At 40.1% G+C, this 23,998-nt stretch overlaps 1 protein-coding gene across 9 annotated transcripts in view; it reads right to left on the reverse strand.

Annotated features, from left to right (window-relative positions):
* slc44a5a (solute carrier family 44 member 5a) overlaps positions 1 to 23,998 on the reverse strand; it is a 65,237-nt gene that overhangs the window by 6,857 nt on the left and 34,382 nt on the right. For 6 of the 9 annotated variants that reach the window (XR_014125793.1, XR_014125794.1, XM_081722673.1 and 3 more), the window contains 12 exons: positions 17,834 to 17,907; positions 15,186 to 15,270; positions 13,751 to 13,835; positions 13,532 to 13,660; positions 10,886 to 10,946; positions 9,703 to 9,826; positions 8,956 to 9,039; positions 8,623 to 8,735; positions 6,608 to 6,739; positions 6,286 to 6,385; positions 6,040 to 6,132; positions 1,532 to 1,619 (listed from right to left, as the gene is read on the reverse strand). Coding sequence is in view for 7 of the 9 variants with exons in the window: in XM_081722673.1 (XP_081578799.1) it covers positions 1,532 to 1,619; positions 6,040 to 6,132; positions 6,286 to 6,385; positions 6,608 to 6,739; positions 8,623 to 8,735; positions 8,956 to 9,039; positions 9,703 to 9,826; positions 10,886 to 10,946; positions 13,532 to 13,660; positions 13,751 to 13,835; positions 15,186 to 15,270; positions 17,834 to 17,907 (1,168 nt within the window). In the remaining 2 variants the exon portion in view is untranslated. Of the gene's footprint in view, positions 1 to 1,531; positions 1,620 to 6,039; positions 6,133 to 6,285; positions 6,386 to 6,607; positions 6,740 to 8,622; positions 8,736 to 8,955; positions 9,040 to 9,702; positions 9,827 to 10,885; positions 10,947 to 13,531; positions 13,661 to 13,750; positions 13,836 to 14,394; positions 14,466 to 15,185; positions 15,271 to 15,805; positions 15,840 to 17,833; positions 17,908 to 22,540; positions 22,718 to 23,998 lie in introns of those variants that run through there. The other 3 variants (XM_081722677.1, XM_081722676.1, XM_081722675.1) reach the window with 3 other exon arrangements.

The following is a 23,998-nucleotide window of genomic DNA, read 5'->3' on the forward strand; positions in this document are numbered from 1 at the left end:
ATAAGTACTAATTTAATGTTGTTTAACAAACTCTAGCACTTATTGTTTATAGCACTTATCATTGTTTAAGATATACCTTATGTATTTTGTACTTATAGGTATCAGCATTTATCCCTGTATTCTACAGTATTCTAGTTCATTGGTATGTTTGATTCTAACCTGCTGTACTGTACTAGGATATATTCTATGAGTAAATGACCAAGCACTTTTGTAAGTCGCTCTGGATAAGAGCATCTGCTAAATGCTGTAAATGTAAATGACTATTATCACTGTGTTGTGATTTCTCTGATCATTTCCAGGCCATTTTAGAAAGTCTCCAATTGTAAGGGGAAAATTACACTGATAGTCAAGGTCAAGACCAGATGCAGAATTGCTGACAACATACTGTGGTTTATTCAACAACCCCTCCAAAAGCTGATGTCTAAGTATACCCTGTAGGATTAAACGAGCATAATGATTACCCATATAGGTTACAAACACAGAACATATTACATTACTAACTACATTTATCATATTGTTTACACTGAACATCAACTGGAAATTCATGTACTTTCTATAGATATCACAGGATATAATGCAACCATATAGACATATATGCTTTATATTTATATAAAATAAATTTATTCCATATGTCACATCCTAATCACCTGCAGGAAGTAGCATAAACTAAATGGAATGGATATATATATATATATATATATATATATATATATATATATATATATAGAGTATAATATTAAATATATTATAGATTACAATATACTATATATTAGTTATATGAAAAAGTTTGAGCACTTTGTCAAATTTTTTTTTTTTTTTACATTTTTTTTAGTACAAAAACACATCTACATTGAACAAACTTAAATATTCATTTTTTAGAGCACAATATCTGTTTATTAACATATTGCAAAAAACAAAACAAAACATGTTTAAAAAGTAAAACATTCTATGTAAATATATAAACATATTTAACTAATTAATCACATTACTTGGGGCCGTTGCCGACTTTTGGCAGTGCTGTAGCGATGAAAACCCGAGCGCTAGCATAGAAAGATTCGCAAGCGCAGGATGAGTGCGAGTGCGCAGAAGAGCAAGTTCTCACGAGAGCATATATCTAAATGCACGCGAGCAGAGCAGAGTAAATATGAGTGAGCACGTGTATATTTTGCATTCAAGCAAAGGAAATCCGTGGGAAAAAACTCAAAAACTGCTCCCGACTATTGGCAGTAAAACAACGCCACAGTGCTCCCACATAAAACCAATGTAAGATTGTTCAATTTTTATTAATTTTATTAAGATACGGTTGGATTTGTTAAATGTTATTTATTTGCTAAATGTAAGTTACAAACTTGAATAATTTTGAGCTGCTTTTCAACTTCAGAATATCAACCAAATTTCAGGCTAATATCTACCTTGAAATGGAGTTGTATGCCTTGGGGTAAAGAATCTCAAGTCCACTGCATAAGATTAAAATATTACTTTTTTTCCCCCCACAATATTTAATGTTGAGGAACCAGAGAAGGGGACTTACTTCTAGACTGCAGGTGAGGTTGGCATACTTGCAGTTGGTCTGGGAGGACATAACTTTGTAGACGGCTTCACCGGAAGATGCCAGGAAGCTGCATTTCATTTTTATTAAGGCACAAAGCTACTTCTGCTGAATAAACAATCTGATGTAAAACAAGTTTCTATATATATGCAGTTGTCTAGATCACAGACATCCCAACCTCCAAAACTCATTTCAGGGATGTAGCATTAAGACCTTCTCCCATCACCCCATCGCAGCTGCGTATTATTACATATGAGGCCACAGTAAGCATGAGTCCTTGATGGACTGTATCATACGTATGACGCCACCGTAGGTATGAGAACTTGATGGACTATTTCCATTGGTGACAGCTGCAGATCACTGCTGCTAAGGACATGGCCTACCTAGCAATAGTCCTTCAACTGGGACTCACCTTATGTGTGTGTGCAAGTTTGTGTGTGTCTTTCTCTCGCTCATGCTCAAGCAACAACAACAACAAAATTACTGATTTCCGGGATATTGTCTATAATTTGCGTGGGTTAGGGAGCCTCTTTTAAAATCTGAGAGACTCCCAAAACGTCCGGGATAGATGAGTTGTTAGAGACCAAAAGATAAGACGATATTCTAGGAATATATTCACATGATGATTCCTGTATTGTAGTTAGCCAAGGAAACAATGGTAGAACAAAAGGCGAATTTCTGCATTACGTTCTTAATTCCCAAAAGGCCTTTTTCACAGTTAATCGTCGCATCCGTCTATAAATAGTAACGTTAGTGAATTTCTGATGTGCAGTTCATCAGAGAAAAAGGATGATTGTCAGTTTTCAGTATTGTTGAAAAAGGTTCCTTTCATTTTTCCTATTGTGAGGAAGTATTCGAAGACAAATGTATCCAAACTTTTGAAGGGTTACAAGTTCTTCTGTAAGAAATACAGCCTCATCTCCTAGTTTTATGACCTAGAGGTGCACAATATAATTTATTATAATCGGCTTGATATTGCTATTTTGGACAATAATTACACCTGAATATTGGTGCTGTTTTCCCCCAATCATATACATTAAGAAACATTTTCTCACAAACTGATGCTGAAGAATGAAAATCTCTTTTGTGTAGAAATAATTCAGTTTTGTCAAAGAACAACAGAATTGCAATTTGCAACAAATGTTCAACAGGTACAGGGGACACTGAGGTTGCAGAGAGAATTCAATACCACTAATCTAATCAGTCATCTAAAAACTCATAATTTAATTGATCTGTATAAAGAATATGGGGGCATCTGTCATTAGCAAGATGGTCCAAAAGCTAAATTCATCACAGACAGTTATGCAGTTCATGGCTCTTGATGAACAACTATTTTTGATTGTGACAGACTGGGGCTTCTGCAAACTATCACTGGTTGTGTACCACACAGTTAGGTAACAAAAGGAGTACTGAACTAGCAAAGCATCTCATACCATGCGAGCATCATGAGAAAGCTAGTGGTCATTTTAAGCTCCTCCATCTTGCCAGCTCCTGTCTCAAAGATAAAGGCTACAGACACAATTGGACATGAAAACAGGTGTGCTCCAGCAACACATTTCCATGAGCTGGAACAGCAAGTTTCATATGATGAGGAGCTTGTTGTAGTACAAAACTGTGTGCATGTCCTTAAGTGGCAGATGAAGAGTTACCAATAATTCTTACCCTAAATCAGTGGCTGCTAATTGAAAAGATGGTGACACTCTTCAAACCATTCAAGCATTTGACATGAGATATCAAGTCATCCCTAGCCCTAGCATTGGACGCAATTCCCTCCACTGAGGCCTTGAAACCTCTGTTAAAACAAATGGTTAAATCCGATCAAATATTGCTAGAAGCAGTAAATGAATGATTTCACCACATTAGTACAACGCCTTTGCATTGTGATGCAACAATCCAGGATCCCAGATACAAGGACTGTTATTTTGACTTGGGAACAAAAAAGAAATATTGCTGGAACAGGTGGAATCCGGGATTGCCATGACAACAATATTGCTACTGGCTGCCACGACTGGTGATACAATACCTGCAACAGGAGGGAATAGATCCAAGATAGATGGAAATTCTTTGCTGGATATATGTGATGAAATTCTTCAAGAAAACAATTATTTCACAGAACAACAGTCCAAGCCCTTAACAGTGCAGGTATGCCCACTTCATAGCACTAGGCTATCAATTACACAAATAAACTAAACTTGAATTTAAATCTATATTTAGTTATGACTTTCCTATAACAGTTAACGAGCACATAGCACTGCAATCTAGCTTGTTACACTGGCTACACCAAAAGATAGGCTTAAGTTTAGCCATGGAGAAGTTTTATTAAAGCAATATTATGTTATAATAATAATAATAATAATAATAAAAGAAGAAGAAGAAGAGTTCTGTTCTGAGAAAACACAGATTTTAAGTTAGGTTTTGTAGGTGGGAAGAGAGGTGCAAGAATGAATAGATAAGGTAAGAAATTCCAGAGGGTAGGGCCAGCAACACTAAAAGACCCACCATCCACAGTGAACAGCCTGTTCCTGGGGACAGCTAGCACTTTTGGGTCATTAGGGTTAGTTTGTGAGATGGGCATATAGAAGTAGTAGCTCAGAAGATAGGTGATCGCAAGGCCATGCAGGTCATTGAAGGCTAACAGAAGGATTGCACATGCTCTGTGTTAAAAGTGAATCCTTTGTCTGCCGTGCAAGGATCCCCAGGCTCCAAGAGGTTCAGAATGTCTGAGTGCTTTGTAATTTCATTAGACATTGATCCAGTAAAGAGCTGAGAGACAAATCTGATGGCCCCACATGGAGCAACACCGATCAGGCTAGTGGGGTAGTTTTTGTAGTAAGAGAAGACTCAGATTGCAGAGTCAAAGCTGTGGGATTTTCACATTAATCTTAGTGAAGTTTAGGCTGACATGGACATCAGGGCAGAACTCTTGATATTTTGCTGACACTGATGCATTGACTTGACTTTTGTTCATCCATATAGGTAAGGAACCCAAAAGCAGGTATAGAAAGTTTGCCAAAGTTATAATGATTCTGCTGTGGTTGTGCAAACTCAAAAATATCTGCCAAGATATGCCTTTTCTCATAGACCTACAGCCAACAAGAATTCATCTATGAGATGACCCTTTCTGTTAGGACTCTGTCCTGCTGCTGTTTCTACACACCATCTCAGAGTTTGACCAGTACATAAGGATGACTGTTGAGGGATGAATTGATTGCCAAAAAATCTGGAAAGTTGTCTGAAGGAAAACGTGTATAGAATTGCAAATCCTCATCTGAATAACAAAATCGGTTGACATGTACTTGAGTGATGGAGATGGAGACAGCATGAATTTTATCTTCCAGTTGTCTTATTCTTTCCGCTGCTGCAACGAATGCACCTGCTACTGACAAAACCTTAAAATGTGTAATATATTTAAAATAGCATTACAGTTGGATTTAATGTCTTCCATAAAAAAAGGAAACCTCAAGAGGTTTTGAATGTAGCCTGTAGACCTATGACTTGTTTTGCCAATGATATTTGCATTATTATTTAATATAAGATTAAGTTAGTATTCAATTTTTATGTCTGAAAATGTTCAAATAATGTTCATACTTGCTCATGCATTCCTAGGTTGGCTGTATACCATCTTAATATAGCCTGGAATGTGTCACGATATGGCCCCTCCTCCCAGATGTGTGTGTGCATGCTCAGTGGTTAATGTACTTGACTTGTAATCGGAAGGTTGCTGGTTCAAGCACCACCACTGTCAAGTTGCCACTGTTGGGCCCCTGAGCAAGGCCCTTAGTCCACAATTGCTCAAGTTGTCATAATTTTAAGTCTCTTTGGAAAAAAGCGTAAGGTAAATGTGTGTGTTCGTTTGTAGGATCACCCCCTGTGTCTTACACCTGTTTCTTGTTCGTTATCGTGTGTATTTAAGGTCTTGTCTAAACGTTAGTTGTTGTCATTGTTTAACCATTCGATAGCCTGTGAGCTACGTCGTCCTTGTTTTGTGACGGAATAAACGTGTCATTGTGTTTTACATGACTCGTCCCCGCATCCTGCTCTGCCTCCTCGCATCATAGAATAGTACAGACTTATGGCATTTATTTGGTTGATAGTGAATAGATTGTAAACCATTCCACTTCCTTAGGAAAAGTATAAGCCCATGTTTTAGGCATTTACGACCTGTGGTTTTTGAGTAGTCGGACTCCATTAAATGCATATGTAAGTGTTGCTCCTTAAAACAGAAAGGGAATGGCCTTCATCATGGCGAAGACCTTAATCTATTTCCTTTTTATTTCGTGGTTACTTAGGAAAACTCGGGTACGGCTGTTTGGCTGAGATACTTGTGCATTTGTGATTTGCAATGATTTTGGCTGGTAGAGTCAGCCATTATTTACAATTCTACTGAAGTTATGTAATGCTTCTATTTACGATTCTGCGTTAATCTACCTGGAAATGGATGCGTTACGGTTCTGAGGGTTCTTAGATTACCGGGTCAGAGTGGAGGATACACTGCTGTCACAGCCCAGTATGAGATACACACGGCCAGCAGCACAAAGGTGATGACAGGGTAGAACAAGGCGGACATTATGTAGCCAATGGCCCTGCGCAACACAGATCCAAGAGGAGGAGGTTAGGGATATAGACTGGGAGAGAGAGAAAGAGATGCACAGAGACAAAATACAGAGTGAAAGAGAAAGAAAGAGAGACAAAGACGACAGAGAAAGGGAGAGAGATAAAAAATGGGAAAGTCCTACCGGCTGCCCTCCTTGAGTAAAGCGATGGCGATGCGTACTCTCTTTCTTAGGAAGATCAGAATCAAAACTATGGAAGCTTCAGTCAAACTCAGAGACACCACTGTGAAGAGAAACATTTCCACAACATAGTCAAGGCAGAGGAGGGAGACAATGTCTTGTTTTAGAATGCAGTGCAATGCCATAGCTAAAGGAATGCTTCGTAAAAAATGGCAGTAACAGAACTGTAATTAGGCCTGCACAATATTTCTTACTGCTGAATCACTTTACATTCAGAGGCTTGAGAGGTGATTTTAGAAAGTGTGTATTCTAACTGCCGACTCACAGAAAATTAGCCAAGTCTGGCTGAGCTGCAGATAGATGTTGAAGTCCCTCTGAAAGCCAATGTGTGAGATTGTAACGTCTGCTCCTGGACTCTCCCTTAGAAGTGTGAACTCCCAGTAACAGTGCCAGATTCCTGGTAACATACATAGGTTTATAGGAACAAGCACAACCCACACATACACACACACATACACACACACAAACCTATACACACACGCACACACACAAAATGCAAATGGTGTGTACAAATGCATAAGCTTACCTCCCTAATTGATCCCTAATTGTCTGAAAATGTAAACACCTTTTATAAGCACTAACACCAAAAGCATTGCTAGCATCGCAACTAGTGCTAACACAATTAAAGCTAGGGAGGACCACCTACTCTCTATTTCAGAGTATGACGTAAGGAGACATGTAAACAGCAGGAAGGCAGCCGGCCCTAATGGCATCCCTGGGAGGATGTTAAAATCGTGCTCTGATCAGTTTACCTCCATTTCCCTGACAAATTCTGTCATCCCTGGATGTCTTAAGATGTCCATTATCATCCCCATTTCCAAGAAGACCAATCTAGCCTACCTAAATGACCACCACCCTGTAGCAGTGACCTCTTCGGTGATGAAATGCTTTGAGAAACTCATCAAAACCTTCATCTCTGCTCTGCTCATTAGACCTTCTTCAGTTCACCTATTGCAGTAATAGGAGCCACAATGATGTCATTCTGGACATCCTCCATACCATTCTCTCCCACCTGGACATTGGAAAGGGGAATTATGTACACCTGCTGTTCATTTACTACAGTTTGGCATTCAGTACTGCTGTTCCCACCAGACTGGTCACTAAGCTCAGTGACCTGGGCCTATGTCATTCATTGTGTTCATGAGTCCAGTGCTTCCTATCTGACAGACCCCAAGTGGTGAAGATGGGAAACCTTGCATCCAGCCCCTTACCCCACAACACTGGTGCCCCCCAAGGCTGCATCCTAAGTCCTTTACTCCCTTTACACTCATGAATGCACAGCCGCACATAGATCTAACACCACTGTGAAATTCACCACAGTGGTGATACAGTGGTGGTAAGCCTGAACTCAAAAAACAATAAGACAGCCTACTTGGATGAGGTGAACTGCTGTCATCATGGCGTGATGTCAACAACCTGGTCCTGAATGTCTCCAAGACCAAAGAGATGGTTGAGGACTTCAGGAGGGAGAAGATGAGTAGCCAATACACACCACTAAGGATTAGTGGAACCCTGATAGAGAGCGTGAGCAGCTACAGATACCTTGGAGTCCACATCTCTGAGGACCTGAAATGGTCCACACACATCTCCACCCTGGTGAAGAAGGCACGCCAGCACTTATGGTGGCTGAGGAAATTCCAAGACCTCCAAAGCACTGCAGAAAATCTCCTTCATTGCCATAGTAGGGTCTGCTCTATCTGGGAATGTCACTGCCTGGTATGGCAACTGCAGCTCCCAGGACAAGAAGTCCCTCTACAGAGTGATCTGATGTGCTGAGCACATCATCATGACAACACTGCATGGACTAAAGGACATCTATCCAGTCTGTTCCAGTGGTTACCAACTGGAAAATGTCTCTGCTCCATCAGGGCCAGGACTGAGAGGTTAAGAATGAGCTTCTTCCTACAGGCCAATAAACAGCTAAAACCTCACAACACACTTTCTTCGAGGCACACAATTACACAATTATTTTTTATTCTATTCCTATTTATTTATTTAACTTGTACATGCAAAAAATGTATCTACCTCTCGCAGTGTCTTCAGAGCAGTCATCTTACATTTCAACATTTTTGTACTAGCTACAAATGCACGTGACAGATCAAGAGCTTGAATCTTGAATCTTATACACTGGCACCGGCACGCATTATAAACACAAATGTACTACTGCAAAACAAAGATATTCTTCTGTGCCATTGTAGCACACACTCATTCTTTCCCTCCCTCTCTCCTCCTCTCCCTTCTTCCCGCTCCCTCGTTCTCTCACTCCCCACACTCACTCACCATAGGCCACAAGCAGAATGACAGCGATGATGACGAATCCAAGGAGGAAGCCAGCAGTGAAACGCAGGAGCAGGATGAAGATCAGACTTATGACGAGCGCTAGAACAAGCCCCCTGCCCCACACCACACCGCATGTCATACACAACCGTGAGCACATCCAACAAACAGTACGTAAGGACTGAGGCACTATTTCAAAAACATTAACATTTTTTTTTTATTAATATGTTGAAAACTTGCTGTATTTTAGAGAAACTTTAAAAATATGTGGTAATATGTAAAATTGTATTACAATTTAACACATTAATGTCTAAAAGGAAAAATTGTGTTTCTTACATTACAATCCAGTACCAGGATTTGGTATAATCCTCCACAATTCTCATGCCCAGTTGTTTGGCATCTAATATACCTGTAATAGCACTGCAAGCGTTTGGACGTGGTTGTGTGGTTGTGTGTTGTGTGTGTGTGTGTGTGTGTGTGTGTGTGTGTGTGTGTGTGTGTGTGTGTGTGTGTGAGAGAGAGAGAGAGAGAGAGAGAAAGAAAAAGAAATTAGCAAAACATTGACTGACTAATGGGTTTTAAACTAGCATCAAACCCAAAACATTGTTAAAGTAATTATGTAATTATTTTCAGTTAAATTTCTTGCACCTTATTAATCAAGCATTCCATCTGAAGGGTTATTTGAAGGGTTTGAAGGGTTATTTGTTAATGTTTTGTTCTACATAGGAGGAACATTTTCATTATTTAATTACTTTCAACTTGTTCTAATAAAATAAAACATTTATTTTATGCTGAATTAATTGTGCTGGCAAAAATAGACAGGTATGTTTTTGTGCACTTTGCTTGCACAGCTAAATATCTTCTTTTGGGGGAACCTGAAGTTCGACAAACTGTGCATCTTTAAGTAAAGTATACTATAGTGTGTGTGTGTGTGTGTGTGTGTTTACTAGTACTAACAATTATTTCATACATGCCACTGTGTAAAATTAACTATTGCAATCTACTTTTTTGTTTTTTTCTTACATTTTTTCAGTGTACACATTTAAGTAAGATCTGAGTGTGTGTAAATTCTAATGAACTCACTTGGCTGCATCTCTAAGTTCTGTCACACTCCGTGCTGTGTCCAGTGCATCTTTGAAGGCTGTTTTGTTGCCAACTGTTAGCGTGCCATTTCTAGTGATAAAGTCTGGGAAGCATCTGTGCAGGACTGCAGAAGAACCACAGGAAGCCAATGGAGAGGCCACGTAAGATAAAAAAGAACCTTGCATTACATTCTGCTGATGAACATTAGCGACAAAGGAACAAAACACTTCAAACAACTATCTGAAGAACAATTTTTCTAACTGGCTTGTAAACACTTAAGGTATTGGCTTGGTATGCACCATCCTGAATCTCATGGGTTTTCACCTTGTCTTGTTCTGCAGATTCAGTCGGATTTGATCAGACGCAGTCACCTTTGGCAATGCCACATTGATGGAAAATGACTGACTGAAAATGGCCAATCAGTTATTTGTCTGAAATTCTGCTTATGCGCTGGCACTAATTATTTTTTGCATTAAACCTAACAATTAGACCTTCACAAGCAGTGACAACTATTAGATCAGAAATTCATGCTTTCATACACCCAGGAAGCAAGTCCTGTGCACCATCATCTCATTCAGTGCATATGAGTCAGTGCAGGGAGGAGAATGTTATGGTGGGTGTCAGAAAGCTGCAGCTGTCTTAAAAACAGAGATGCTCGGGGAAACTGTCAGACAGCCTCATTGCACTTGATAGCATCAGCCCAGCCAAAAAGGGCATTGTGCCCACCACCCATATACAGCTGGACTAACTACTGCCATGCTGTGCTGCGCGTGCGAGACACTTTTTCCCAGGCTAGCGGCCCTTCTGCTGAAGTAAATTTGTTGGTGTGTTAAATCTGCAGAGAGCTGTAGGATGCTTTAAGTTGTGCTTGACAGCCAGTAAAAACACACATCACACAGAGGAGGTAAAGCCCTGTACAGGGAATGATAAAAGTAATGGCTGAGAAGCAAGAGTGTGTCAGAGTGCAGTGGGCTAAGCAGAGGGAGAAACATACACGCATACAAGCCTATTAAGATGAAATTAAGTGAAATGAATTTATGGAATTTGAATTTATGATTTGTGGGCCCAAATCATTGAGTCCTATTTCTTCACATTCTCAGGTAAACAATTTCGCCGGGCACACATACATGCGCACACCCACATCACAAACAGAGAGTAGTGTTCATTTCTGAGGAGCACTTACATGGTCTGCTGGGCACTATTACTGAAGGGCAGTCCTCATCATGCAGGACTGCTGCCACAGGCTAGCAAAGACCAAGAAAAAGTGAGATGAGAGAGAGAGAGAGAGAGAGAGAGAGAGAGAGAGAGAGAGAGAGAGAGAGAGAGACAGAGAAATACAGTTACATATTTCCCAGGCAGCATATAGCAGTAGAGCATTCTGCAATTTCCTGTTTGTGCAATAATATAATGATGCAATTATCCCTGTCTAGGCCCTGAGATGGGCTGTGGTTGTTCAGAAACATCACTGTGCACAGCAGTCATTTCTGTCATGTTGTGAATCATTGCCCCCTTTTAATGGCCAATATTTGGTGGAAATGCAAGCAGAAGCTTTTTGCAAATGAGTGATTAGGAATAAGGTTAATGTATTCGTTTGATCCTAGAATATTAATTCAGCAGGGAAGTTACACATTGTTTGACGATTTCCATTTTAAAATGCACATGATGTGAGTGTAGTAGGTGTCATCACAGCTCTCTACAGATACATACTGCTTGTGTGCATTTGTGTGTTGGCATGTGCAATCCAGATGAAGCTGTATAGTGTCTTGACTCTAGTGAAGTTCAAATCTAATTAGAGGATACCTGCTGTTTCGGCAAGTACATATGTTCACAGTTATTGGTTTGAGAGCAGCTTAAACACCTACCTTACAACAAGCATCACTAATAAGAAAGCCTAGCTAAAACACATCATATACCCACCAGGTCTGGGCATATTTTCCTGTAATTGGCCTAACAGCAAGAAAAATCTTAAGAGAACAGCACTCCAGAGCAGAACTAAAACTGCAGTTATCCAGCCAACAAAATACCTCTCACACAGAGTTCTTTAAAAGCCCAGCTGGTGACAGTGGAATTCTCATTTCAATCAGACTGCCACAGCACACCACCGTCGCTTGCTTGTGTCTCTGGGGCACAGAACAAAAAGATGACAGCACACACACACACACACACACACACACACACACACACACATAGATGCATGCTGGAGGCGAGATATACTTGGATTGTGACAGCTTTCCACAGACAAAGTGCTCTTCAAAGCACTGGCTGAAATCCTACTATATTATTCTTAAGACAAGAAGACAAAAAGATTCTCTGAGAATCAGAAGCCAGAAAGAGAGAGATGTTGATTATGAAAGTCTCCCCGTGTCACAAAGCTGAACTGTCCTCTCTCCCATACTAATCTCCCACACTAATGACTGTCTGAAAAACACAATTACAGGAACTTGTTTGTACACATCATTAAGGGATAATTGGCTCTTTGGGATACTTAAGCCCCAGAAGCCCTAGATGAATGCAGAGGTTCACCTACTGCTGAAAGCACATGAAGCTGCTTTCAGATCTGGAGATTCTGAGGCCTACAGCTCACCAGGGCACCCTGAAAAGAGGCATTAGGAATGCCAGACACACCCACAAACTGTCTGTGGAGGAGCACTTCCACAACTCAGACCCCTGCCACACGTGGAAAGGCATCCAAGCTATTAGAGACCATCGCCCCCAACGACCCCCCCAACATCCAGCAGGGCCTCATCAGATGAGCTTCCTCATGATGGCATCACCGTCCCAATCTCCACAGCAGATGAGCAGTCAGCATTGCGCAGAGTGACGGTGCTGAACACTTAGCTCAAGTCTTCACTGACATCTTCAACCTGTCACTGACACAGGCTCCTGTTCCTATATGCTGCAGGACAACCACTGTCATACCAGTGCCAAAGTGTTCAACCACAACATGCCTGAATGACTTCCACCTTGTCACACTCACCCTTCTCAGATCTATATCCTCAGATCTTCCCAAACTTCTACTGCTGCACCACTGAGAGTGTACTGACCAAGTGTCTGATAGCGTGGTATGGCAACTACAGTGTGACTGAAAAGAAGGCCCCGTTGAACACCGCTCAGCGCATTACTGGTTCACAGCTCCCTGCCATTGGAGATGTACATCACCAGCATCATCAGTGACTCCTCACACCCCAGCCACACACTGTATAATTTCCTACCAGGAGCATCCATGTCAGAAGCACTCCACTGGTAAACACTAGCCCTGCCGAGACTGCACATAGTGCATTTGCCCCTACGATATTATAAACCAATTATTTAAATTTCCAATACACAACATACTGTACACTGTATATTGTAAACATATTTAGTCTGTATACTAACAATAGAGTTTATTCTGCATTTATATTTTATACAAATGTGGATATACGTATGTTTGTATATTGACCTATATCTCATATTTATATGGTATTGTGTGTGTGTGTATATATATATAAAGTTGACTTAAGTCAAAGTCGATTTAATCTATCTTAACACTTTTAGTACTGCATCTAACTTCTGCTGCCCTAACAGTCAATCCTGCCCTTTGAATCCAAAGTGCAAGTTTTTGTAATCACAGATTTGCAACTGATCGGCCTCTGCAGTGTCACCTCTGACACATAGGTAAAGGAAGTGTATAAAATTAGCAGGAAATGGCCCTTAAGGAAATATTAAAATAAGTAGATGTATTAGATTTTAAGAATCAATATACGATTTAGGAGTTTAAGAATTGATATTGGATTGATTACAATTAATCAGAAAATCGATTTTTTTCCCAGACCTAGTGATGAGAGAATACCTTTTTGGGATTATTAAATCCTGGCTTGCAAAATTGCTTGTAATAGTCCCAATGGCTTCTGTTGAATCTATATTGGAGCTGCATGTCTGTGTAGGTGGCAAAGCGGTCTGGGCACTTTGGAACACACATCTGCAAAGATAGCAAAAAGTAGACATAATTGATCTATGTAAGGGTTTAAAGTCAAAAATACTGTGGCATCTAATGAAAAGCATCTATTACCTGAGTAGTAGGACACTGGAGGTTTATTAAAACAGCAGGGCTGGCACATTTCAGAATATTGAAATAGAACAATATGGTTTTCTTTCTGTGGGGACAAAATGTTATGGATCAGTAGATATGCACTGATGCGTTTAGGGAAATGTCAAGGTTTGAAAATGGTCCAAAACGAAGCTTTCTGATCCCGGTATAAGAAGGCTGCAGAACTGTATACCACATGATACAAACTGAAGTGGATTGCCCTCTGCAGCATAGCCGAGTCATGGAAAGTAACAAAACGGAGCTTGATGCAATAAATGAAGTTTGAGACAAAGGCCATGCCTGAAAGTTCTCTTTCCTAGCTGATATATTCCCTACTACCATTCACTTGGATCTGTTTTCACAGCCCTCTACTTCCCATCTCCTTCCGGTTCTCAATCCTATTGTCCTTCATTTGTTTTTAGCAGTGGAGACATAGATGTCCCACTACACAACATAAAGAAAAGTGCTTTGGAGGACTGCAGTTTAGCTAGAGAACCCTGGTGGGATGAAGATCGTTGAGGTGCTGCCCTAAAATAAATAGGGGACAATTAACATTAAAAAGGTTAATTGTGACATCATCTTGGCAAAGCCTAATTTTAAGGAAACTGTGTACACTGAATCTTTACCAGTAGGTGTCAGTAAAGTCATTTGAAGAATGAAGGCTATTGAGTGTGGCTCAACATGTTAGGACTGCTACCTAGGGACAGAATACAGTCATGTTGCATATTGTATAGAGGTGACACACCTGGCATCTCCCTTTAATGTAAAACCTTTACATTTTTCTGTGTACAAACACGTTATTATCAAGATTAAATCATCTACTATTTAATCAGAATAAAGCAAGGATTTGTGATTTGTCGACTAAGAACATTAACCATAGTATCACAAAACCCCCATGCCTCCATGTTACTCAAATACCTAAACATCACTCATTACTTAGACTGAAGGCTCAATTCGATGCATGTGGCTCTATGTAACCTCCATGAGCATAATCCTTTAAAATCTCAGAGTGTTACACAGTTCCCAATTATGAACCACATGGATCAAGCAGACTCCAATCCAGTCCAGAGTAAACAGCTCTCCCTCCCTGCATGGCTGTACATAACAAACATGCTTATCGTGGTTCCCCAGCTCTGCTAATGAGCAACTTTTTTATCTGCTTGAGGTTATGAGCTGCCAATCATTCCTGGCTTCACAATGGGCAGCTCAACACAGGAGGCAGTTTATTGGTTGGGAGGTCCTTGGAAATCTCTAAACAACTTTTATATTGTTTTGTTAGCAAAGATGTGGCCAGCATTGTAATGATTAAATATACCCATTAGGCAGAAAAAAAGAGGAGGTGCCAAGTAATGGTGTTACATTAGGCTGCTTAACTGATGCATGACTCTGATTGGTTGAGAGGGATGCTGGTACTTACGCATTGGGAGTGCCCTTCTGTCCACAAAACTGGCCTGAGCTGTCAGTGGGGTATATAACTTTCTTGGGGTCTCCATGAATCCAGGCTGTAAAGTCATACAAAGACCAGTCCTGAGTTTAGTTCTTCAGGTATACCTCAGTGTGTTGCCAAATTAGTTTATACCCCCTCCACACTATATACCACCAAGGTTTTAATGGGAAGTCCGTTATTAAAATGACAGTGTGAGGAAACTAAGAACTCTTTAAGAATAACTGAATGAAGGATTAAAAGTAATGAAGGGAGCGTCACTCTCAGAGGTGTGGCACAAGAGTACACTGAAACGATCGATGGTACTTTGTTTTTGTCTGTGGATAATTACATCTATCCCACTGAGCGGAGGAGCAATTGATTTCCTTTCGGCACCCCCTCTCCCAAATTCATTAAGTTGCCATATATAAACAAGTGACAGTGCTTGTTGTCACTAGATTTTTGCCATGGGTCTCAGCACTGTGACTTCCCAGGTAAACAAATCGGTCAGTATCCTTCTAATTTGTATGGATGGTGCATTTTTCTAGGCTATGTTTGTGTTAGTTATCTTAATACAGAGCACAGATAGGAGATTTACACTCTAGTTCACTTACTGAAGGACAGTTTCACATGTCACCTGTACATCTCCTTTTGAATAGAAAACAACAATTTGGAGAAGGCATGCTGTTAGAGTCACATTACAGGTGTGCACAACAGCAGAATTCATATGACAATCATACATACCTCAGTGCCTCACCTTAGAGTCATGCTAATCTTGCTAAAATGCGCATTGTATGCAGATAAACCATAATGCTGTTTATCGCAATTGACTCAGTAAAAAATTCTACAGGACATGTGGTATTTTCTTTGTGCTTACAAACAAAGGCAAATCTTCCTATCAGTGACTGTGGGATGTACGAGACAGTGTGTCTGGAGGATGATGTCATCGATGATTTCATCTTGTTGAGGGGATTGGAGTGGTGAGTGTGTGTGCGAGTGTGTGTGCATGTGTATGTGGGGGCCTGGTGACATCATTCTTAGCTGACAGGGAGGGATATGGACAGACTTTATGGGGGTATATGTAATGCTTCTGCTGTTGGCTAAAAATGAAATCATATTAAGAAATAAGCTTAGATCATGCCTATTTGCCAATAGGGACATGATGTCATAGTCAAAGTGGCTTATTTTGCAGATTTACTAATGTGGTTTCAGTATTGGGCATAAATGCCACACAGAAATACTAATTTAGATTTGAAGCAATTAAGGGCACTTGATTTTTATGGCTGTGTTCAAAGCATGGCGGAAGGGTACATGCAATGGCCTTTGTTAAAAGTCATGTCACTGAGATAATATTGTTTTCCAGCTGACTGCCATCATTGTGTGAACAGACTCGGTATGTGTCTGTGGAAGAGCAGCAGATTTTGATCATGGGGATCTCAAGGCACACATACTCCACCCTGGGGCTTGGCTACTGCGCCTTTTGTGCTTCATGTGTTTTCGGTGGGCCGGCTGGTGGACGCAGGCAATGTGTGGGACAGCAATAATTTTCACTAACAGTTCTCTGGCAGCAAACTAGTGCCAAAGGTGTCCGCTTAAAATTTGACAATAGCATCTCTGATCAAGTTTCTGTTCACCTCCCTCATTGTCACAGTCCAAAGCCTGAAGCTCTCTGAATCCTGAGGCCGAGGGTTGGACTAAGGACATAGATGTGGACTGCCGTTGACATCAGGCCTTATATAATGAAGTCCAGAAGCACTGTGTAAGTGCGGCGAGTAGAGTTAACTTCAGAGTTAAGGCCTTATTTAAGAAGCGCAGAAGCACAGTGTAAGTTCTATGAGTGGAGTTATCTTAGGCATTAGCGTTAAGGCTTCATTTAAGAAGCCCAGAAGCAATGTTTAAGTGCAGCAAGTGGAGTTAGCTTTAGTGTTAGCTGCAGAGCAGAACTACAGGAAGAAGAGGAGCCCATCATGAAGTTGAGGCACATAAAATATTCATGCCTCTCCATGAGAGCGACCAGCAGTGAATGCACACTCACTCCAAAACGCCCCACAGACAGATAGCATATACAACCCCCCTTCTTCCCTGATTTCTTTTCTTCTTTTTTGACTCTTTTATCTATATGACTCCCACTCTGAAGTCTCCTGTTCAGAAATCTCTGCAATACGTAAGCATTGTTATATGCTGTTTCATCTGTTCTTCACAAAGTCCAAAAGAATGCCTTCCAGGGTAGAGAGGGTGGCAGAAAATTAGCCTCCGCTATGATCAAAGGGTTTTCTGCCAAATTCTAATCTCTAGCTCGGCCACTGTATTACTTTAGCGAGGCCTACAAAATAATGGAATCCTATACACTAAAACCATTTAAGTAGTGCTTAAGTAACCCACTACTACATTGAAGTTATAAATATTATAACTTCAATAATTTTGGTGCTATGAGATTTAGTGTACATTAACATGGCAATGTATTGAATATGACGCCTCAAAAACCACCTAGGGGTTTAAATTTTCTGTTTCCCAAATTGTGCCAAAGTTGGCCTTATTACTCTGGGAAAAGATAAGGATGACTAATGTCATTTTATTTCCCCATGGAAAGGCCAATTTATGACTTCAGACATGACAGCAAACAAACAAGTGTGCCCACTCACCCACAGTGCCCAGCGCCACGTAGCCGAGGATGACAATGATGAAGAGCACACAGCACAGCACATCCGTGCAGCCTCTGTAGAGAACAGAGCGGAGGGGGGAGGGAATAAGGGAACAGGAGGACAGGTCATCACTTACCATCCCTTGAACATACAAAAAAAAAAAAAAGAATTAAACAATCTGAATCCATCAAATGCTGCTTTTTGCTGATCAGCTGTGGATTTTCAATGCGTTTGTATATTCGGATTATTTAAATCATACGCTTTATTCACCCAGCCATTAATTTAACAGAGAAATAAGTAAGGAATTTTGTTTTTTTCGGAATGAATGAAAAAGGGTTTATCCTAGTGATTGCAGCATGCCTGAATAATTTCTCAGTGAAGAATTTAAAACGTACCGTATGTAATATGCAAAAGGCGTGAGAAAGTAGCCTGTTAATGTGTCAAACACAACCCTGCAAAGTTTACACTGCTCGAGCACACTTCCACTCCCTCATGGCTTATTCAGGTGACTCGCCAAGGAGGTGAAGCTGGTGTTATTTCAGAGATTTCTGCACTGCTGTGGTCCTCTATGACTGAAATCTGACTTCACTATGTTATAGGCATGCAAAGGCTTTATAGCAAGGATTCCCCATATAGTATTACCTTTTTTGTAATGGCAAGGTAACGAACAGCTAGTCGAGGAGAAAACTCACAGTGTCGCAGAGTCAAGTAGTTGACAAGGACACACAGAAGAGAGATAAAATGAAGAGATAGAGAAACAGAGAGAGTGTGCAACTTCTGAAGTTGGTACACACATTATGGGGTTAGTAAAAGAGCCCACAGATGAGCAGGTCATGCAGCTCTCTGAATCCTTGACCATGTATTAATTCTCAGCATGTGCTGCTGCCATCATGGGCCCACCGCCACCCTGGTAAAGGTTTTACCACTGCCTGCCCATCTCTAGAGATCCGTACGAGAACAGAGGGCACCCAGGCAAGCTGCTCTGATCACTCCCTCTGCCGTTCTACTACAGCTCCCACTCTGACATCCACAGACAAGCCTTTAAGCACACCCTGCTGCCTCTGCTGCTTTGTGGAGTACATTTGTAGGAGTCACTCATACTTCACTTAAAGCAAGGTGTCTCACACCAGGCCACTGCAAATTGAAACAATGGACAAAGATTTACATTTTCATTTCAAAAATAAAAATATCCACTGCAGTTCAATAAAATATTGGAATATTTATTTGACTTACACAAAAAGGAACATTTTTTTCATGAAAGAACATTAGTGTGTCAACTTCATTTCTCTGCAGACCGATTACACCAATTTAATTTGATCCTCAAAACATTTCTTCCACTTTGTGTGTATGATATGTAGATCACAACAGCTGAACAAAGTATGTCTTACTTAAGTGCACTGATCATATTGCACTGGACTATATGGCCTTGGTTTCCTGATGACTATAACCAGTAAATAGTTACAGACTATATACAGAAAGTGGCTCCTTTCTTTGGGTGAGACCTACTTAATATCTTGTTCTGTTCAGTGAAATTATACCAGATCTGGATATAATCACTCAACTCATGGTCCCTAGGGCTTGTCAAGACTGTTATTGGGGAAAGTCCAACACATGTCCCCAGGTGTCTAACATTAGCACTGGTTAATACAAATACAAAATAAATTATGCATTTTTAAAGAGAAAGGAACTAAGATTTTGCCAAAGCTACTTTAAGGTGCTTCCTCAGTGCCGTTTGGGTTACACGTCCTGCCAGGATGCTGGAGGATGCCATGATTTCTCTGTCCATTACAGGCTTATAGGATAGAAGCACAGACCTGTTTAACCTGAACTCATCAGAAGATTTCCATTATCAGATATCTAGTTATGTTTACTCAGTTATATATACTGAAGTAAAATGACACACTTTACTAAGTATTTTCCAAATTGTAAAACTTTTACACAAGTATTGTTGTGAGAAAATGATCTACCTTTCACTCTGAGTCAGTTACAAATTAATTTGATAATGTTCAGTTGGTGACTTACGCAAGTGCACATAGGAAAGTGCTGTTCATTCACTTCCCCCACCCAGGAAAATTCCTGTCTGTCTAAGGGATGAACCAGCAGCCTTTCAGGCCCAACACTTGCCTCACCTTTAGGCCACAGCTGCCACTTCAAGGGCTGAGAGGACATTAAAAATGTCTGGCAGCAGGACAGGTGAGTCAGTGCAGAAGTAGGGAGAGAACTCTGAATAAAACTGATTGATTACATTATGAGGATATTTCTAACCTACACAGCTGGTTAAAAAATACTCCATGCTGTTGGGTTATTTGGGTCAGGCGTTTCCCTTACAACTTAATGCATATGTATCATAGAAAACTTATTATAAACTCTAAATGAACCCAAAATACTAAGACAGTGTGGATAGGCTATTTTGTCCTAATCCTTTAGGGACTAGTGAGATTTTAATAAATAATGAATCACTTATTAAATGATCACATTTTCCAGAAGGGTCAAGTCAATCAAAAATATTGCAGTGCTCATATTGTGTTAACTTTTGCAGAGCACTTGCAGGAAACACTTTTGGGGACTCCAGTCTGGGTGAGGCTTTGGTGTCTGAGAGGTCTGCTCTCATGGCAAAAGACTGCCTTCAGAAGAATTCACCTCACATGGGACACAGCAGGCTTTAACGAACAGTGCTTTTTCCATGAATAATTGAGGAGGGTTTTTTCTTCCTGCTTTAGGATCCACACTCACTGCCACATACACAGCCATGGGTCAGTTCTGGTCTGCTGCTCTGTGGCTTTTCAGCTGACTCAGCTTCCTGACTTTCAGTCTGTGCTTACTCCTGATGTCTGGGCAACAGGAAACCTGCATGGATAAATGTTTTCATACAGTGTACATGCAGATCAAGCACATAAAACAAGGTGGGATTTAGACTTTGAATAGACTGAATGCAAATGCCATAGGGGACCCTATCATCCATAAAATTGAGACAAGTGTGTAACTCTCTCTTTAGGGTCTACCCTGTATGTATTTTAATAAAGAGTGTAAATGTGACATATTATGGATTAGAGAGAACTTTGCTATTTGCAGTGCTTTGTTTGAAGAGTGATGGATCTGGAATGGGGGAATGGATTTCCAATTGCAACAGCAGGTTTCCCTAAATGAAACTGCACTGAGCTGCATACATCTGCACACATCCTCCTCTTTTAGAAAAATCTTAAATCTGAATCTTAAAACCACAAAAAAATAAAACTGACAAATTCTTTTGATATGTGAACAATAAATGGTTAAGTAGTGTTTTGATATGTACTCAAATTGCAAATGACATATTAGCATGCTTTTCTCAATATATACTGTGATTAATTATTACCAGAAAATTTAGCAACACTGAACATTACTTTCCTTATAAGTTAGCACACTCTCTAAAAATTACAAAATGCACGCACACACACACGCACGCACGCACGCACGCACGCACGCACGCACACACACACACACACACACACACACACACACACACACACACACACACACACACACACACAAATGACAACCAATAGGACTTTTGGTACTTCATTAAGGGTAAAATAGCAATTCACTATAAACGTCATGACAGTTACAAGACCTAAGGAAACTAAATCTGTGGTTTCTTTCGAATATAGTTAATCTTGTTCTTCTGGGCACACATTGTTAAGGGTATAACAATATAATCAGATAATGATGGAATTTGATTCATACTCAATTCAATATTCTCTCTGTATTTTAATTAAAATTTGAATGAAGAAAAATGTTTTTTAATTTTTTTTTTTTTTCCTGGGTCCAATGCGGTCCTCTCCAACAGATGATCCTGTGTTTGTCTGTTCAAGATTTCTTTCAGCATGGTTCTCTTAATGAGAGCCATGACAGGATAGTCTTCCTAGTCGGTGTCCACGCTATGCTCAGCCATGCGATTCAGGGTCACAATGAGAGACACTGTAGGGCTGGCTGCTTTCAGTTTTAAGAAGGTTCACATTATTCTCAGCATCACTGATGTCGGAACCATCCAGAGTACCGATTTCACGGGTATTTTGACGTACTCACGAGCAGTGCCGTTACGGCTGCTTGTTGCTCAAGGTAGCGTACCAGGACGCCAACATTTCCGGTGTGCCAACATCCACAAACACTTATGTGCTCGTATCTAATATGGGATAGCTGTTATATAGTTATTAGATTCTGAGAGTCCCAGAGCAATGGAGTTATTATTGGCGTATGTGCGTGTAACCGAAATTTCTGTAAAAAAGTATATTCATTAGTAAATTGAATAAACTTACACTAGTTTGGTTTAAGTTACCTTGCAAAGGTAGCGTAAGAAACCTAACTAGCTAGCTAATGTTAGTGAATGATTCATTTACCCATATTTGTAAATGTGAATATCAATATGAATATCAATATTAACTGATAGAAATTCCAACGCCCGCAGAGTAGGCTGCTGTCCTTTAATTGACATAACATTAGCTTCTCTGCTAGGGAAATAAAACAATGTTATTTGCCGTTTCCCAACGTAGCCTTCAGACTCCCGGCTTTGTGTAACGTTGACATAACAACACTATCACTTCCTGTTAGTACAAATCGGTGCAGTACCTTTAGTGTACTAACCCTTAAAAACACAGTATTAAGATTAGTAAACTATATAGTAGCTAGGTGTATGACTTATAATCTTAGTGTGTACACAATTAGGACGCTTACGTCGTATGGCGGGCGTCGTGGCTCGCTAGCTGTGTATGTACCGCAGTCTCAGAAGAGGTCTTTAGGATGGATGAAATTTGATTTCACAATGATATCAAAGACTTACGTGGCCCCACCCATAGATCATCCACTGGTACTAAGCTATTTTGCAGTAAATGTTTTCACTGTCCACCCGACTAGCCAATTGTGTCTAATGATTCGTATAGGTGTGGTTGCATTATTGATTCTCCCTTATTGCACCATTATATTCAAGCTCTGCTGAGTAGTGTAGCAGTGGGCTGTTAATCACGGTACTCAATGGAATATTAAGGCCATGGCCAGATTGTTCTCAGATAGAAATGATGAGCCAGTTTGGTTTTTGAACAATATTTTATTTTTTATTAGGAAAAATATCTTTCTTAGGAAAAAAATTGCTAATGTTTAACATAACAATATAGTGTCATGCAAATATTTCATAAACTTTACAAAATGTTTCATAGGAATCCCACAAGGTTCATTTCCAATGTGTGCCATGAATTAAAAAAATTATACAAATCTTACATTGTTAAACCTATAGAGCATACGTGTTATGCAAAAGGGAAGGCACAGTCGTGTGTTCAGTTGTCCAGTACACTAAACCAAGTGATGACGTTTTAGAAATATGAAACTGTTTTATTCCAGATGGCACAATGTTGGTACAACAGGGAAGCCTATGTTTTCTGTGAAATTATCAGATTCTTTTTTACTCTGTCAGGTAATATTCTGACTTGTGGTGTTAAGGGATGTGCACTTTGCAGGAAACACAGCTAGATTTAATCACATACCACTGAAACTTTGAATGAGGTTACAACAATTAGTCAGTGTCAATAACACATCATCAGATGTATTGAGAAACCCTAGAATCTGTTTACAGCATTTAAAGCATAGGATTTCAGAAAGGATTTAATTAAAAAAAAAAAATTAAAACAGGCATGTTTGAGGTTCATATATAATTGTATTGGCATCACATGCCTGACTGCAACCTGTAGGTATCTAGCTAGCTATGCTTGTGATTTTATCCACTTTTTGTCGGTTGAAGCCAGATCACCTTACATTGAAAGTTTCATGTGAACTAACAAGTTTACTTTGTGTTGTTGAGATCAAAAGCAAGTAACAATATCTAGTATATGTTCATTTTATTTTCCTGCTATCACGATAATTCTCTTCCGTCTTCCGTGTTTTCGCTGTCTTCAGTTTAGTTCCGTTCCATAGTTTCGTTTTGTCCTCACATTGTTTGATTGATTACACCTGTCCCTCGTTTCTAGTTCATGTATTTAAACCCTGTTGTGTGCCTTGGTCGTGGCTGGTCATTGTTTGAATGTTTTAATGTGTTATGGTTGTTTCTTTGTACTCCTAGCCCTGAGTTTTCCCTTGCCTTAGTTATAGCCTGCTGTCCCGTGTGCCTTCGTGTGTGTGTTTTTGTTAAGTCATGTATCCTCG

Source organism: Electrophorus electricus, chromosome 11 (assembly GCF_041902795.1).
Source record: "Electrophorus electricus isolate QZ-2024a chromosome 11, ASM4190279v1, whole genome shotgun sequence".
In the NCBI taxonomy this organism is placed as follows: Eukaryota; Metazoa; Chordata; class Actinopteri; order Gymnotiformes; family Gymnotidae; genus Electrophorus; species Electrophorus electricus.